This window comes from Lepidothrix coronata, unplaced genomic scaffold (assembly GCF_001604755.1).
Source record: "Lepidothrix coronata isolate B3197 unplaced genomic scaffold, Lepidothrix_coronata-1.0 Scaffold37, whole genome shotgun sequence".
In the NCBI taxonomy this organism is placed as follows: Eukaryota; Metazoa; Chordata; class Aves; order Passeriformes; family Pipridae; genus Lepidothrix; species Lepidothrix coronata.
Window position 1 is genome coordinate 739,928 of NW_016690217.1, and position 12,856 is coordinate 752,783.

A 12,856-nucleotide genomic window follows, 5' to 3' on the forward strand; every position below is an offset into this window, starting at 1 on the left:
AGTAAGCACCAGCTTTGGTTGGCACTGTCTTTGGTGCAAGGCAGTGTTGCAAGTTTCTGACCAGACAGCACTTGCCATTCTTGGCTGAAGATGCTGAGAGATGGAGTCCTGCAGTGAGACAGTGACTCACTCCAGCCTCTGACAGCTGGAGAATGGGCTTTGGACTTCCATGTTCAGGCATCAGTTTCCTGGGTTTCTGACAGGGGCCATAAATCTGTCTGGGGATTCCAAGAATCCCAAGATAAGAGGTAGCATTTTGTCTTTAAGTGCTACCAGTGTAAAGGTGAGTGGCATTGTGCCTTGTGTGCAGTCCTCCTGTCCCCAGAGGAGAGAGTGTTCCAAAGACAAAGCTCTCGGCCTTGCAGGATATGTAGGTGGCACTGTGCCCTCAAGGGACCCTCCCCTCTGCACAGGCTGTCTAAGTAGCTAAATGAACAGGTCATATATACCCGGGTATAGAGCTGGATATAAATAAGGTATAAATGAATTTACTCCTGATCCCTCAAGCTATTTTATGTCTGCAGAGTGCAAAACCAGCATTAGAAGTTGTGCGGTCTCCCTCGGTTCCTGGAGAAGAGGCCAAAGAGGAGGAAAATTCCAACAACCCTCCGTCTGTTGCTGCATCACCACAGCCTGGACAACCTGAATCAGTAAGCACCAGCTTTGGTTGGCACTGTCTTTGGTGCAAGGCAGAGTTGCAAGTTTCTGACCAGACAGCACTTGCTGTTCGTGGCACGTAGGTGTCACTGTGTCCTGGAGGGACCTGCCCCTCTCCACAGACTAATTAGCAGCAGGCACAATTAGACTCCGTGCTTAACTTTGCTATGACCCAGGTTTGGTGGGCAGAATCCTACACTGCTCTGCAGTGTAGAGAGAAGGTCGGTCTGAGAAGGGGTGGAACATAGTTCCAAATGGCTGCTCCCTAAAGCTTGAAATACTGAGGTGAACTCAGCTGAACAGACCAGAAAAGGGAAATGCTTCCTGATTCTATTCAGGCATCCCTTCAGGAGGGGAGGAGAGACACAATTCCTCAACTGATCCGGGGCAAACGGAGATGTTTTCCTCCAGAGATGGCAGTTTTTTCCCCCCATAGGTGTTTTCCTCCTCTAGCCTTTTCCACCCCTAAAGCCCCCTTTTTATACCCTAAATTTTGGGCCATCCTAAGAGGTGGAACAATCACCCACTCTAGGTGGGGTTTGGTGACTTTTCTTATACATGCATTACACAACATGTCTTCCTTCATTTGCATCCTGAGGGTGAGTAAGCCAATAAGTTAATGGGGCTCAGTGAGGGTGGGCAATTGAGAAAAGCCACACATCTCCTGTTAGCTGCCTAAGAGTTTGTTGGAGATTCAGTTACAGACGGACCGTGTTTGTACTGCCCATCTCACTTAGGAATCTGTGCCTCTCCATAGGCAGATAATGACCCAGGAGAGCAGCAGCACAGTGCTTTGGGAATGCATGAGCACATCAGACTTTGAGTCTTGTCATACAAATGTTGTATGGGAAGTTTAAACCTGCTTCTCTTCGTTTTTGTGCAGGTCCTGCCAGAAGAAGACCATGGGAAGATTGCTTTGTTAGACATGCAGACTCAGGGAGAGCTGTTTCAAACCCAACAGCAGCTAGAGCAGCAAGAGGAAGAGCAGAGAGAGAATGGGCAGGTAAACCTGACTAGCTAGGTAACAGTGAAGGGCAATAACAAGATCATAAAACATAGGTCTTGGGCCTGAGGAAGTAAGAGCTACCATGGGCATTGAAAGCACAGAGCCTTGTAATCTCCAGTGATCAGCACAAGGAAGGGAGGGTTACAATGGAAGCAGAGCTGCATGGAGAAACAGAGAGAAGTGGCTGAATTAATGTAATTTTGAGACTGAAATAGGAAAAACTTGAGCCTGATGGCAGGTCCCAGTAACCTTCTCTCCATTTTTGTTTACAGAACATCAAGACAAAACCGCAAGCACAGCTGCCTGAAGCTCAGAGGAAGACCAAGGCAGCTGAGGAGAGACATGAGGAAGAAACAAAAAGCATCCAAGATGAAATGAATCTATTTCAGCAGAGCGGGGATCTGCAAAACGAGATGAGGGAAACAGTGGCAGGAACTCCAGTCAAGAGACTTTCTCTCCCCCTCTGCTTACAGAACAGCAGGGAAAAGCTGCAAGCAGAACTGCAGAGAGCTTGGAGTGAGATCAAGGCCATGGGAGAAAGGCACGAGGAAGAAATGAAAAATATCCAAGAGGATGTGAATCTCCTACTGCAGCAGAAGGAGACTTTACGAAAGCTGGTGAGTGAAACAACGGTAGCCACTCCAGTCACCAAAGAGGTGTCCTCCCACCTTCTTGCCTTTCCATTGCAGAGAAGCGGCTGATGGGGGTAATCACTCTGACTGCCTTCATGCTGTGGTCTCTCTCACAGCTGATCTGAAGGAGATTTACTGGTCCACTGATTCTTAGCTGTCACCCTGGACAGCTGGGCTCATCCTTTGGCCTTTTGTCCAGCAATAATCCCAATGGATTTCTGCTGGCCTGTTCCCACTAGCCTTGTTTTTTGAGGTGTTTCTTCAGGTGAACATGCTGACCCACCTATGGAACAAGTTGTCTGTATCCATTGGGAATCTGGTTGTCTCGTGTGCTTTCCCTTTCCTCACAGTTTATGGCTGACAGTGAGAAGCTGTAGTCTCTGACTGCTTTGTTCTGTTTGACTTGAGGTGGAAGAGTTGGCGTCTCATCTGGCAGCCCCCAAACTGTCCCAGCAAGTGATTGGCAACAGAGCTCAGCAAGGTCAGAGGAACGGACAGGAACGGCCAAGGGAGGAGGTGCTGGAGGTTGAGCACTTACAGAAGATGATGGAGGAAAAGAAGACTCAAGATGAGGAGGTAGAACATTAGAACAAGGAACTGCAAGTGTGTCTGCAGCGCTTGGAGGGGGAAAAGAATTCTTGGGAGGAAGTGGAGCAGTCATTGTTGCAGTCATCTTTTAGAAAAGCTGCTAAAATGGAATATGAAACTGTCCGTTAACTCATGTAGAACCAGCCTTTTGTTTTTTCCAATTCAGTTTGAGAAGTGGACATCAAAAAAAATCCAGTTTAAGAGTCCTGGATGTGGCCTACAGCATCTTCCTAAGGGCTATCATTTGAAATGTGATCTCAGGGCAATCTCTGCCAGCCACCTTTCTGACACAAACCAATTGCTTGTTCCAGATCTACAGAGGCGAACCTGCCAGCGAACCCGTGGCTGCAGCAGCCCCCTCTAAGGAAGCCTCCACTCCCCAGCCTGAAAACTTGACAACAAGCAGTTGGCTCAGCTCAGGCCAGGTGGAAGCTTTTCTGCAAGACATGGTAGAGGAGGCGTCCCTGAACATACTGAGTATGTCCTGTGTACTTCTTGTCTGATGGAGCAGTGTTTTGTGTGCAGGTCTCAGCATGAGCTGTGCCAAATGTTCCTCCTCAGTTTAGTGTCACAGGGGCATTTAGGACTCCCTACAGAAACTGTTGTGCTTTGAGTCAGTGAGAACACTCTGGGTGTTTCTACTGCTTCTGAGGGAAGGTTGGACTGGTTTGCATTTGGCTGAGCGTCCCTCTCTGCTAAAGGCAAAAGCAGGGAAATGTTCCCAGATGAGCAGAAGGCTGTGACCTAGTGAGTGACCTAGTGGAGTCCTGTGTGCTAGTGCCCAAATTGATCAGAATATTTGGCTTCCTAAATTCACAGAAGTTGATTGGATTTGAGTTTTGTGGGTTTGTGGGCTTTTTGGTTGGTTGGTTGGGGTTTTTTTTGTTTGGTTTGGGTTTGGATTTTTTTCGTGGAGTCGGGTTTTTATTGTCCTCCATCCTGAAGGAACTCTCCTGCGCCAGGTATCTTATTGATGTGGGTTTTATGATTGTTATTACTATCACTGTTACTTCTATAGTTTGTTTCTGTAAGAATGCTACATTTTTGTCAGTGAGAACTCCTTTGAAAGAACATCAGATGACAGCACAAATAGAGAGGAAGGGGCGTTTTCATATACCCCCAAAGGAAAAAAAAAGATACTTTTATAATCCCTATTTAATTTCTTAGTTTTATGCTTATAAGGATGTATCAAAGAGACACATCTATGTGGTGTGAAAACTGCACTGCAGGCATTCCCAGGAGCGAGCCTCCAGCCCAGCCACTATATATTCCTCAGATACATGGCATTCTGTCATGGCTGATTCCCAGCCAGTTAAGACTATTAGAATCCTCAGCATTGGCCCCAACCCCTGCACGGAACAGACTCTAGGAAAACACAGCAAGCCCTTTGTGATTCTGCAGGACAACCAATTCAAGCTGCCAGTGCTGTGTTCTCAGATAATCACTGGTTGAGTTCAGAACAGAGCCCAGCTTACTCTGTGTCTACCATCACCTATTGAGACAAAAAGTGGATTGATCTGCACCTCCTTGTGTCTGATCTCAAAGCCAGTAATGTTCTGTCTTGAATGGGGGCCACAGCTAGTAACAGGGCTCAATCTGGCTGTGGCTTCTTCATAGTGGATGTCAGGGCTCACTCAGGCTTTACTGACATTTGTCATATCTGCCCTGCCCCTGATGGCTGTTGTTCCAGCTCTCCTTAATATTTGTAGATGACAAACTTACTTGCCTTGGCACCTGTTCTCTTCTGATCTCTGCCTCCTCTGAACATATCTCTATGTGCTTAGTTTCCTGTCAAGGTAACTCTTCAAAGGACTGTATAAAATCAGTCTTTGTGCAGACCCTCTGTGCTGCGGAGCTGCCAGTCTTGTTATTGTTGTTGTTGTTACCCAGCTGCTCACAAAGGGCTCAGAGCTCCAGACAGTGGGGCTGCATTTCGGACCTCCTGAAAGGCAGTATCTCAGTTTTAAAGTGAGCAACTTGCATTTTGTTTCTTTCAGGGAGAATGGTGAGCGTGGGAGATCCTTTGCAGAAATACATTGAATTGGAAAACATTGGCAGTGGGTGAGTCCAACCACAGTTACTTCTACAAAACCATGGGCCAGGTATTTTGCTGGTGTAATATCTATCAAGCGTGAAGTCAGGCAAGCTGCAAACATGTTCAGATTGTCCCATCTCTAAGTACTAGTCAGAATTTAAACCTGTGGTCACGAGGCATTGTCAAAAGTCATCATGATGGTGGCAGTGTCTTGCCTGCAACAAGGAGCAGGCAAATGATCTCCTATCCCTCAAGTGTATGGCATCTCTTGACTTATTTTCTTAGCAGTAATCATTTTTGTATGTCTCAATACGGCAACGCTTACGAAAGAAGAAACTTTATTGCCTAAAAGAGCAACTTACCACCTGATAGCTGTCAGATAACAGTTCTCAGTAACATTTCTTTCCAATATTTTGCTGAAGGAAATATTTGGTGCTCAGGATTATAACCACATAGAAACTGAAACCAGAATAAGCTCTCTTATTTAGCCAAGGCAGTAAAACCCAAAGCTTCAATGAATAGACCTGGTGTTGATGCACTTGAGAGGAAAATCATCTGCCTGATGACAGATCCCTCGTGGATCCTGCAGCTTTTAGGCATTTACAGCAGAGATTTCCTGTCTGGGCTGGCTTTCACTCCAAGGCCTAAACTGCTTCTCCTTTCTTCTAGGGCTTTTGGAGCTGTTTGTAAAGCACTTGACACTGCTACTGGAGGACAGGTAAGTGTCAACACCCCTGCAGATTCTGCAGCTCTTGAATGCTTTCCCCTCTGGTGAGAGCTGTGGCTGGAGCTTTGGGTCACCAGTAGATCTTTACTGCAAAGGCAAGAGAAGTGCAGACTAGTGTCAGCCTGCAAAAGGCATTTGAGACAGACTTAGTCCTTTTCAGCTATCAGAAAGAATGGTATCTTTCAGAGAAGGACGCCCTAGCTTGGTCTTAATGGCTAAATATGCATCAAGGAGGTGATGGCGACTGCCATCATCCAGGCCCAATTTCTCTGAATCGTAGGTTCAGACACAGATAGGATTTAACTTTTTTCTTTCATCATGTCTTTCATCTCCAAAGCACAATGCAAGACCTAATGAAGGAGAGCTCATGCTTGGGGTTTTTATTTCAGTCCTAGAGAAGCTGGTTCACACACACACACACACACACACACACACAGACACACACAGAGATCACCGAGAAGACGTTTATTGAGAGCAACAGTTTCTCCTAAGCAGTACCACCCTGTTTAGGTCCATTGTCAGTGGCAGCCCATTACAGGGATCCTCATAATAAGATCAGACAAGGTGGTGTCTTAGACAGTCTCACTGCTCTTTGCAACTACAGCTTCAGATTCCTGAATTTTCGTTCCTGGCTGTCAGCAAATACATCTGAATCTTACTGACAGTTCCTTATCCACCTGCAGTGTTGCACCTTGGAACTGCACTTAGAGAGAGGTCTGCAAGGGGTCTTAAAAGCCCTGAGCCCTGCTTGTAGCCCAGGGCTTATCCATGGAGTACCAATGCATGTATTCTTTTTAAGCCCACACAACAATTGCAAATGTAAAGTGTGTTAAGGAATTTTCTTTAGAGTAGCAAAATCAAAATTCATGAAGTGTGGCAGTGCTAGAATTTTATTTTTGGGGGTAACATTAATGGTCTTTTTTAGATGGCATTTTACCCACAGCGTATGTGTTTCCTTTGTTGTGCAATCCAGAATAGCAGCAGTTGCTGAAATAATGATCAAACCGCACAGAGTTGCCAGAAGATTTCCAGCTACTTTGATATATTTTCACAGGAACAAATTCACTTCCTGCTTGCAAAACGTGTGAATGACAATAGTGTTGATAAACTAAGTCCATTTGAGAAGAATGTGTGTGCAGAGAGTGTGGTCAGAGCTTCGTGGTTGATAGCTGAGAGACCATTTTTACCAAGTCGACAAGGCAGAACATGGCCACATGTCCTCAACTGACACCCAAGCAGGTGGAGGAATAGGCATTGTAATGTCAGTTCCCAGTTACTGTGATGTCTAATCACAATGCAGTTTGACAGAGCTCGGCTGTGTCATTCCAAAATCACTCACTGCATGTTGGTTGTGGTCTCGTGCCACCAACTTCTTAAGTTTATGATTTTCAATGTCATTTTAGGTGGCCATAAAGAAAATCAGTCTTCAAGAAACCAGCAAGGAACTAACTCTTAATGAAATCGAGGTCATGAGGACAAATAGGAATTCCAACATTGTTAACTATTTGGACAGGTGACTGGTTCTGAATGTTTATTTACATACTGCAAGCATCCAAGGTTAAAAAAACGCTTTGGTTACTGGCAGAAAATTGAGCTGTTAATTATTAATTAATTATTATTTATCTACTCATCTCCAACAGATGGGAGGAGATTGCATTTTGTCTGCATTAATCATTTTTGGCACACATAGTTCAAGAAGTTGGATCAGCCTTTTCTCACTAAATCAATAGCTGCCTCCAACTGTTTTGCAGTTTTGGGTCTTTTTCAAGGGTCTTAAATGCTGATAAACCATCACAGAAATTATTTCCCTGGGGCTTTTCTCACTCTTTTCCGTTGCTGTGGGTGCCAGGAAGACTAGATGCTTGTCTCCAGAAATACATAGTGTAGCAGTTCTTTTATCTTGTTTGTTAATAAACTGCCTTTTATCCTTGCTGGCCATCTAAGACATCTCCTTTTTCACAGATGTGCTTTTCTGATTTAGACTGCACAGATTACAAGCACTGTACAGCCTAGGCAGAATGTCTATTCATTTTATTCTGTCTTCGTTTAAAAGGGACCTGGAAACAAAAATCAACTGTCACCTTTTCCGTAAGGCAGTTTAGCTGTGCACAGTCATCTCCATGCCCTTGTTGTGTTCTTTCAGCTACATTGTGGAGGAGGAACTCTGGCTGGTCATGGAGTACGTGGATGGAGGCACTTTATATGATGTTATCAGTGAGACATGCATGTCTGAAGGACAGATGGCAGCTGTCAGTCGGGAGGTAAGGGATCCTGCTTGGGCTTCCGATGGCTTGGACAGGACTGTCCTGCTAAACAGGTGGTAAGAACAGGAGTGATTTTTATGTTCAGAGCTTTGTTTCTGTGTTGCTGTTATGATGTGGAAGAGAAAGAGCAACTGAAGTGAACTGCCTGACAGTGTCCCTGCCCTCACTGTACTCTGTTCTTATAGTCTTACATGTTGTTGTGGTATTCTCTCTCTTTTTTATTTTTATTTGCTCCTCTCCACTTTACCTCTGCAACATTTGCATGAAGCCTGTTTGCACTGCATTCCTTGCCTGTAAAAGCAAACATGCTGGTGGCAGAATTTTAAACTAAGGGCAAAGAGAAATAGAGACTCACTTCTCACAGTCCTCAGCTTAAAAAGATAGCATTGCAACCAAAGTGATGTTTGCTTCTGGAAACTGACTAATGTGCTATTTCCAAGTCTGCTGTGGAGGCCAGCAATAAAATCTTTGTCATGCAGCCTCCCACCCAAAAGTGATCCACTTCATAGCAGAGGGAGGGACTTAAACCCTTTTTATCTGGATGGGAGAGCACATCCATTGCGGCAGCAGTCATTCTGGCTGGGTTTGCCTTGAACAACAATTACCATTTCTCTTTCAAAAGCTGATATGCCTTCACTTAGAAAGCTGCTCCTCTACTGGTGTTGGATCAGCAAGCTCTTCCTCTTGATAGCACCGTGTTCGGCCATTACTCACCCTTCTCCTGGAAAGGAAATCTTTTAGAGTAGTTTTCTTTCTTGTGTGATGAAACCAGATCACTAATTTTTACCTGTCTGTTTCTCTTTTCTCTCTCAGTGCCTGCAAGGACTATATTTCCTTCACTCAAATGGGGTGATCCACAGAGACATAAAAAGTTCAAACATTCTCATCAGAACAGACGGATCTGTCAAGTTGGGTGGGTATCCTTGGTCAGGTGAAGCATTCCAGGGATGTGGGGCATGGGGCTGCTTTTGAATGACTGCCAGTTCCCCAAAAGTAGTGCTTGTGGGAGTGCATGGACTCCTGCTGCAGCCTGAGAGCACAGGTGCACTTTGCAAGGTGTCAAGAGTGATGTTGGCTTGTGTATGCCCCTTCCAGAGGGAGGGAGTTACAATCTAAAACTTCTGGTGAATAAAAGACACTGCTGGGGGCAGTTTAAGAAATGTGGCCGTTTTTGAAGTGGCCAATTCCATAGTTCCTTGGCTACAACCCTGAGGAAACAGAACATGGTGTGCTTTCCAGATAGATTCAACATGGCATTCTCACACTTAGAGTGGGGAAGTCTTTTGTTTGTTTTCCTAATTTGAGCGGGCTTTCACAGTATTTGTTTTTCTCCTCAGCTGATTTTGGCCTCTCTGCTCAGCTCAGCCTTGATCAGAGTTATCGAAACTCAGTGATTGGGACTTCTTGGTGGATGGCACCAGAAGTTGTGATAAGCAAACCATACGGTCCCAAAGTGGATATATGGTCATTTGGCATTGTGGGACTGGAAATGGTGGAAGGAGAAGTTCCTTACCAGAATGAAACATCTGTTCTGGTAAGGTGCAAATACTTAATGATACTAATGTCTTTCTTATCTGTCCCATGTTCTGTCTGCCATAAGACAAAGTCTCATTCCCACCACCTTGAACTAGTTCCACCAAGACCCACTTCTAAAAATGTCCTTGGAGCACATCAGCAGCTGCTGTAGTTTTGGTTATGTCAATGGGGGAACCTCAGAAGAGAAGTGGCCTGTAGCCATTTTGGCCTTCAGTGATGCTTGACATTTCTCATGTGCTTTTTGAACTCACTTTGAGCTCTGCCTCCTAATGATAAGAATTTTTCAGTGAAGAGTTCAGCAGTGTCATCATTATCCTCTGAAATGCAGGTTGAACCTTCCCAGTTTCAGTTTTAAAAGAAAAAGAAACAACCAGCAAAGCAAACAACCAAGCAGTTCTGCTTGCTTTTTCCTTTATTAACCACAGCACATCAATTTTCCTCAAAACTGTAGCATCTTTTCCAAATCCTATGGATCTGTAAAATTTCACACTTCTAAACCATGTGTATATTGTTGTGTCATGTGTCTGGTTGGCCTGGATAAATTTAGGATCTCATTTTCACAGACTGCAGCTGGAATTGTATGCCTTGGCTGTTTCTTGGTATGTTATACAAATTGATGAGCTTATTGCCCCTTTGCAGCTTCTGCAAATACTGATTTCAAGCCTTACCACAGGCAAAGACTCCCCATTCTTAGGCAACACTTTGCCTTGGGTCTTAAGTTGTTCCAGCTCTTCTGTCTATGAAGATGACCCTGAAAACATGACACAAGCGTATCAGAACTAGTCTTATCTTTCCAGAAAAGAAGAAAAGAAACCCAAACCCAGTGAGGTTTCTAAAATAGTGGTTTTGAAAGATGAACTGCATTCCCTTTCTTCTCACTGGAAAGCTTGCCTAAAACTGGAAGATGATGGAGTAAAGGCCATATAGTCTGTTCTGCTTCTTGTCTAGTTTTGCTGAAACACTTGGTGACCATATTTCTTTCATAGTCCAAGCCTGCCAAAACCTCCTGTTTGTTGCCGGTCAGTTTCTGGGATGGGCACGTCATTAATTGAGTATCCAAATGAGCAGAGGGTTACCATAGGAATGGAATTACTCCTTTTTCTGATTAGACTGTGGAAAGTTTTTCTATTACTTCATAAGTGAAGCTGATCTGGAATTTGGAGACTGCTGAGAGAGACAGTTGCAGGTGGCTCCTATCTGCCCAAATGGGCATTTTCATCACAATACCTTTGTGCAGGCAGCGTAACGTTTCTGTGTTGAACATCAGGTTCCAAACATTTGTTTCTTTACGCAAGGAATCACTGATGTATTTCCTTGTTTTTCCTCCAGTTACTTTTTTTTATCAAGAACAGAACAAAAAAAATGATGATTTTTGTTTTATGGTAGCTTAAGGGACCAGGGAGCAGTGCAGAGATGTGGAGCATAAACAACGGCGTCTGGGAGAGCAGATGGGGATATGAAAGAAACAGGCAGAATCGCGTGTTTCCTTTTTCTCTAGGCTCAGTACTTGATAGCCACCGGAGGGGCACCCAAGCTGAAGAACCCCAAGCAAGTTTCCGCTTGGCTGCGTGACTTTCTGACCTGCTGCTTGGAGACAGACCAGGACAGGCGCTGGTCTGCCGAGGAACTCCTGCAGGTAAAGTGCAGAGCGACTGCAGGTGGAATGGCTGCCCGAGGGATGCATCTCTCATTAATTAAACTCCAAAGTATCATGGGCCCCTCATATTGATCTCCCATCTTAGTGTTTTTCAAATGAGAACTGTGAGGAATCCTAGACTGGTTTGGGTTGAAAGGGACCTGTAAAGGCCATATAGTCCAAGTGCCCTGCAATGAGCAGGGATGTCCTCAAGTAGATCAGGTTGCTCAGAGCCCTGTCTTACCTGACCTTGAACATTTCCAGGGATGGGGCACCTACCAGCTCTCTGGGCAACCTGTGCTGGTGTTTCACCACACTTGTAGTAAACCATTTCTTCCTTAGACCTAATCTGAATTGACACTCTTTTAATTCAAAAATATTACTCCATGTCCTATTGCAACTGTCCTGCTAAAAAATGTGTCCCCAACTTCCTTATAAGCCTCCTTGAACTATTGAAAGGGGGCAATAAGGTCTCCCCAGGACCTTCTCTTCTCCAGGCTGAACAAGACCAATTCTCCCAGCCTTTCATCAGAGGAGAGATTTTCTACCCTCTGATCATTTCTGTGGCCGTGTTTTGTACTTTGGGAGTACATTGAGTTTTACCTGGTGGCAAAAGGGCTGAAGTAGAATGGTGCTGTGTACAGAGGCTTGAAATAGTGGTGGAGGAACCCAATGAAACCAGTCCCAGTCAAGTGGGATTTGTTGATTTGGCTGTGGGAAGGAACAGGCTGTGGAAAGCTCACTGAGAGCCTCAGAGGGGCCCTGGTTTGTCCTTCCTGGCACATTCTCAGACGTTTCTGCCACCCAAACAGAGACAGCTGAGCAGGACTTGTCCTATCCCCAGTTGCTGCCTGGCACAGTCAAGCAGATGAGAACTGCTACAGGGTTACTGCCAGGTTTTGTGGCAGATCAGGAGCTGCAGGACATGACAATGGGCTGTTCCTGCTGGGAAGGAACGTGCCAGGCAGCACAGGAGGGGCAGGGGATGGAAAGGTAGACACTGCTCTCTCTCTGAAAATTAGCACAGCTCATGTCTTTAAAAAAGAGGAACCTCTATGAGCCTTTGCAGTTTCCTGAAAGGACAAACCCTTGGGACAGAAAGCAGCATTCCTAGAGTCTCAGCAGGGCAAAAATCCCAGCAAGCTGAAGACAGCTGGATAAATTGATGAGTGGGCCTGTGATGGCAGGTCCTACCTCACCATGAAGATGGAGGTGCAAATAGGCCCCTCAGTTGTATTTCTGCATCTTTCTGGGAACCAGAGGAGTCCTGCTTGAGTCTGTGAGTTTCGAAAGTCATGGTTCACTGCTTTTTTGGTCTTTTTTTTTCCTTTGGGCAGCATCCATTTGTAGAATCAGCCAAGCCTGCCTCCAGCCTCGTGCCGCTTATCACTGCAGTGAAGAAGTGGAAGGAAGAGACAAGACTCCAACAACCAGTCGAGGACCATTTTCTTCAGTGGCAGCTCTAGGCAGGACTCAGAATAAAAACTCCACGAAATCTCAACTCATTTGGAAGATTCTCTTTGTTTTCATCTTGTGAATAATGTGAATTCACATTACTTGTGAATTGTCAGTTTTTTCTTATAGGTGGAAAGTCACATTTATTGGTTCTTTCATGTGGTATGGAACTGGAAAGGATCTTCTTCCTTCATCAGCTCCACATTGCACTGGCTTTGGAATACTGCTTTTAAAAATCTGCCTGTGTCATGGTTTGAGATAGCCCCAAAAATCTAATTCCCTAGTCCTAGCCCCCTCCCACATCCCATCCTAATGTGAGA

General features: G+C 45.0%; 1 protein-coding gene across 3 annotated transcripts in view; it reads left to right on the forward strand.

Annotated features, from left to right (window-relative positions):
* Positions 1-12,574, forward strand: part of LOC108496228 (serine/threonine-protein kinase PAK 3-like) — an 18,231-nt gene extending 5,657 nt beyond the window's left edge. For all 3 annotated transcript variants that reach the window (XM_017812749.1, XM_017812750.1, XM_017812748.1), the window contains exons 4-16: positions 525-650; positions 1,541-1,660; positions 1,936-2,280; positions 2,704-2,871; positions 3,195-3,360; positions 4,881-4,944; positions 5,588-5,636; positions 7,049-7,158; positions 7,789-7,906; positions 8,723-8,822; positions 9,247-9,443; positions 10,944-11,081; positions 12,419-12,574. In XM_017812749.1, coding sequence (XP_017668238.1) covers positions 525-650; positions 1,541-1,660; positions 1,936-2,280; positions 2,704-2,871; positions 3,195-3,360; positions 4,881-4,944; positions 5,588-5,636; positions 7,049-7,158; positions 7,789-7,906; positions 8,723-8,822; positions 9,247-9,443; positions 10,944-11,081; positions 12,419-12,547 — 1,830 coding nt within the window. In that variant the 3' untranslated portion in view covers positions 12,548-12,574. The remainder of the gene's footprint in view (positions 1-524; positions 651-1,540; positions 1,661-1,935; positions 2,281-2,703; positions 2,872-3,194; positions 3,361-4,880; positions 4,945-5,587; positions 5,637-7,048; positions 7,159-7,788; positions 7,907-8,722; positions 8,823-9,246; positions 9,444-10,943; positions 11,082-12,418) is intronic.
* The last annotated feature ends 282 nt before the right edge of the window (positions 12,575-12,856 follow it).